Source organism: Octopus bimaculoides, chromosome 8 (genome assembly GCF_001194135.2).
Source record: "Octopus bimaculoides isolate UCB-OBI-ISO-001 chromosome 8, ASM119413v2, whole genome shotgun sequence".
NCBI lineage: Eukaryota > Metazoa > Mollusca > Cephalopoda > Octopoda > Octopodidae > Octopus > Octopus bimaculoides.
This window is the reverse complement of record NC_068988.1, coordinates 87,434,196-87,439,175: the sequence shown is the minus strand read 5'-3', so window position 1 is coordinate 87,439,175 and position 4,980 is coordinate 87,434,196. Positions and strand designations below refer to the sequence as shown.

Genomic DNA, 4,980 nt, shown 5'->3' with positions numbered 1-4,980 from the left:
TGTGTGTGTGTGTGTGTGTTTGTCCCCCCCAACATCGCTTGACAATCGATGCTGGTGTGTTTACGTCCCCGTAACTTAGCGGTTCGGCAAAAGAGACGATAGAATAAGAACTAGGCTTACAAAGAATAAGTCCTGGGGTCGATTTGCTCGACTATAAAGGCGGTGCTCCAGCATGGCCACAGTCAAAATGACTGAAACAAGTAAAAGAGGTAAAGAGATATGAAATTTTTGGTTATCCATTTCAAATGTCAATAAAGGGTAACTGGAATGAAAGATAAATCTATCTTTAGTAAAGAATGAAGAAGAAATGCACTACCACTTCAAGCAATGCCCACGTCTTAACTGTGTTCAAAGAAGTGTTAAAAGATTTAGCTTAAAAATACTTAGAACTTTCCAGACAGCTTAACAGCATTTAAGCAAAATTTTGATTATACCATATATTTCTGTTTCTATATATAGGAACTTCAGGTCTCGATATGCGTGCTGTCTTATCTAAAAATCTTCTACGATTAAATGATACGTTATAGAGATGAAAAGCTTTTGCAAAAGCATCTGTATCTGGGTGACTGGTGGTGATTACATACACCAACTGAGACGGGAGATTAGCCCTATAGTGTTCAGATTACTCTTTCACATGTAATGCTTATTTATTCACGCTATTTTGATTTAATAGTGTATTATCTTGTAGCTTCAAGATTTCAATGACACGATAGTTTATTTCTAGAATGACACTGTGTGGTAGGTGTGAGAGGTCCAATCTGTACATTTTGAATGTAAGACTGATAGAATATTTGGGTCCGATCGTTGGCACTCCGTCGCTTACGACGTCGAGGGTTCCAGTTGATCCAATCAACGGAACAGCCTCCTCGTGAAATTAACGTGCAAGTGGCTGAGCACTCCACAGACACGTGTACCCTTAACGTAGTTCTCGGGGATATTCAGCGTGACACAGTGTGACAAGGCTGACCTTTTGAATTACAGGCACAGCAGAAACAGGAAGTAAGAGTGAGAGAAAGTTGTGGTGGAAGAGTACAGCAGGGTTCGCCACCATCCCCTGCCGGAGCCTCGTGGAGCTTTAGGTGTTTTCGCTCAATAAACACTCACAACGCCCGGTCTGGGAATCGAAACCGCGATCTTATGACCGCGAGTCCGCTGCTCTAACCACTGGGCCATTGCGCCTCCACTTGGGTCCGATATGGCTGGTTTAAATGCTAAAGGTTATATTAGAGGATATTTTGGCTGATGATTAGAACCCTTGATATAAAATGACCTTTTATTAATATTCTGACAAGGAAGAAATTTGATAGTCTAAATCACACATTACGTCTAGAAAATCGAATTTTACTAGGTTGTGCTTCACAGTACTTTGTAATTCAAATTCTCTGGGCATTGACATATCTTTTCCAAATCTGTCAACATTATGGTCATTTATCTTTTGTAAAAGAAGTAATCTATCCTCATGATAAATCCCTCCACCCAACACTGGGATCCTGTAACTCATTCATGTTCACGTTATTCTGTTAAATGTAATGCTTATTTATTCACATTGTTTTGTATCAATCATGTATTATCCTGTAGCTTTGAGATTTCAAAGATGTGATTGCTTATTTTCAGAATGTCATTGTAGGGTTGGTGTGAGAGGCTACACAAGGCTAGTTTCAGTATCAAAACAGCGAGAATATTTGGGCTGGATACAGCTGGTTTAAATGCTAAAGGGTTAATGCAACAAATTCAAAACATATCAACCAATGTACATTATTTACATTTGACGGATATTTGTCCTCATCTTGTTTGTTGTTAACACGTTTTGGCTGATATAGCCTCCAGCCTTCATTAGGTGTCTTGGGGAAATTTCAAACCTAGGTTCGCAGTCCTAAGGTATTTTTCGATGTTATTATTATTATTATTATTATTATTCAGGTCACTGCCTGGAATCGAACTCGTTAGTTAATCCCGTGCTCTTAACCACTATGCCATATGCCCATGGGCAATTATGGAATGAATTTTAGGGCTTATAAATCTAATATTTTCCTATCCTTCCTAAATTTTTTAAAATAGAGAAATAAAAAAACAATAAGAAGACGGACAAAATGCCGCTAAGTATTTCCCCCGGCGTGTTAACGATTCTTATCTCTTTATTGCCCACAAGGGGCTAAACATAGAGGGGACAAACAAGGACAGACAAATGAATTAAGGCGATTACATAGACCCCAGTGTGGAACTGGTACTTAATTTATCAACCCCGAAAGGATGAAAGGCAAAGTCGACCTCGGCGGAATTTGAACTCAGAATGTAACGGCAGATGAAATACCGTTAAGCATTTCGCCCAGCGTGCTAATGATTCTGCCACCTCGCCACTTATCCTTCCTTAATACTGGTTCCCATATGCTACTCATATCTGCAATTGATCTGCTTAGGAGGTTGTTGTGTCCTAGCATATGTGCTGCTTCTTTTAATTTCCGTATTTTCCTGTGGTGTTCTCTGTCTATTATTTTAACTTTATCCCACAGCAGGGGGTGGTCTCCATTTTCCCATACATGATTAGCTATACCCGATTAATCAATATTTCCTTCTGCCACAGATTTGCAATGTTCGTCTGCCCTTATTTTGAGGGGGTGACATGTTTTGCATTTGTATAACCTACCATAGCTGCATGGAATGGAGTACATGTAGTCTTTGGCCATATTCTCTTCTATTGGTGGTTTTGCTTGAAGGAGATATTTGAATACTGTCCTGATGTCATATGGGGCACATATCTTTTTTATCTTTTCAGAGAGGCCTTTCACATAGGGTAGACAGACTGTGGACAGTTTATTGGTTTCATCCACTCTTTTCTTCATAACTGGAGTGGATAGTATGTTTTTGGGGTAGTTGTTGCTTAATAGATTGTTGTTGAGCTTGATCATTTCTTCGTGGTGTGTATTATGATTGCTACTTATATTCTTTGCTTGATGTTTTAGGGACTGAGGAATCCCTCTCTTTACACTGTATGGATGGTGGGAATTGAAGTTGAGGTATCTTTCGGTGAAGGTCGGCTTGCGGTATACGGCTGTCTTGAATCCATACTTGATGTGTGTTATTAATACGTCCAGAAACTAAAAGCAGCAGCACATATGCTAGGACACAACAACCTCCTAAGCAGACCGAATGCAGATGTGAACAGCATATGGGAACCAGTATTAGGGAAGGATAGGAATATATTAGATTTATAAGCCCTAAAATTCACTCCATAATTGCCCATGGACATATGACGTAGTGGTTAAGAGCACAGGCTACTAACCCCAAGATTCCGAGTTCGATTCCAGGCAGTGACTTGAATAATAATAATAATAACATTGAAAAATACTTTAGGAAAGAGAACCCAAGTTCAAAATTTTCCCAAGACACCTGATGAAGGCTGGTGGGTATATCAGCTGAAACGTGTTAACAACAAACCAAATGTAAATAATATAAATAATTCCTCATGTCTTAAATATAGAACTGTAATATCAACCAATGATTTCATCCATAGTTAAGTCAAACAAATCCACTCCATTCCTTTCTTTCTTTTCTTTACCCAGGTGGCATTTCCAAACTTAACAAGACACACTTCTTAACATGTAGAATGATATTGGTGAAAGCTAATGAATGAATATAGTAGCAACTGAGTAATAAAGGGATAGTAATCCATGATATCAATGTACAAAATGAAACAGGATTTTCTTTTTAACAATGATGCTGTTCGCATTTTTCATACCAACCTGTCTGAAACCATCTCTAGTTTTATTATATAAACTTCATGTTTTAAAGACATCTAAATTAAGGCCTTTCATAAAAATTTCATATTTATGTTCCAAATACCAACTTAGATTCTTTGCAAACAACTTACTGATGCAAGTGCTACCAGTTGAAAGCTCCACATACCAGATGCTAACATGCTGATGGGATCATCAAGAGAAAATGTGAGCTGTTTTGGGACCTTCCTCTTAGCAGCATTACTGCATTATGCCCCACCGCCCATCACTGAGATGAGGCCCTGCTTGATAGGTTTTGCTCAATATTCTAGCCATTTACTAAATTCTTCATTATTTTCAAAATTAATTGAAACAGTGGCAGTGTATTTCAACAGAAATATAATAAGCAAAAGGGTTAGTCCATTCTATAACTGTCAAGCTAATATTACTCTCATCAGTTTCTAACTCCAAGAATGATAGAACTGAAGATCTTCTTGGCACAGTATATGAAGAAACTAGTAAGAAAGTTTCCACTGAGTGGGCAGTAAACAGCATTCCTGCAATCATACCTGCTTTTGTTTTTTGGTGCGAAGATGATTTAAGAAAATTGTTTAGAACAACATGGAAGAGAATGGTGAGAGCATGGGGGGAATGGACCAAATGCTGTGACTAGTGGAGCTGACTTGACATCAGACAGCCTGGTTAATCCAGGTGATTACTATTATTAGACCTATGTTTTACATTAATTAGAAGAGTAGAGATGCTAAAATCTTGGTGACAAGAGTAAAATCCTTTATTAGTATTTCTATCAACGATTTTACAATACCTATGTCCTCCATTAAAATGTCTTGAATTGCTTTTGGAGGGTTGGGGCTAGCAAAATGATTCTAACCTTGAAAGAAGAGAACAAAGGCTTCTATTTCGTCATATATCTGAAGTGAAGATGCGATCTACTTCATTTCTAGGTTAATAGATTTGTTGCGAGTGTCAGCATGAGATATTTGTGTATATATTAATGATACCATTAGATAATGGAGTTTTATAAACATTTTTATCTAAAGAGGTTATATACCTTATCAGAATTAACATACATTTGCAACTTCAAGTTAATCATATATGGCGCATGAATTTGCTGTTTAATTTACAGAATATATTTCTTATTAGATTGAATAATATTTTTTTTTCATTTCAAATAATTACAGATGTTTTTTTAGGATGTGAACTCCTATGCATTTTTAAATCCAGATTTATTGTTGTCGTGTGTATC

The 4,980-nt window shown here is 37.4% G+C and overlaps 1 protein-coding gene across 1 annotated transcript in view; it reads right to left on the bottom strand.

The window, feature by feature from the left end:
- LOC106881240 (histone-lysine N-methyltransferase SETMAR-like) overlaps positions 1-2,684 on the bottom strand; it is a 3,115-nt gene extending 431 nt beyond the window's left edge. The window contains exon 1 of the mRNA XM_014931551.1: positions 2,645-2,684. Coding sequence (XP_014787037.1) covers positions 2,645-2,684 — 40 coding nt within the window. The remainder of the gene's footprint in view (positions 1-2,644) is intronic.
- Between the last annotated feature and the right edge of the window lie 2,296 nt (positions 2,685-4,980).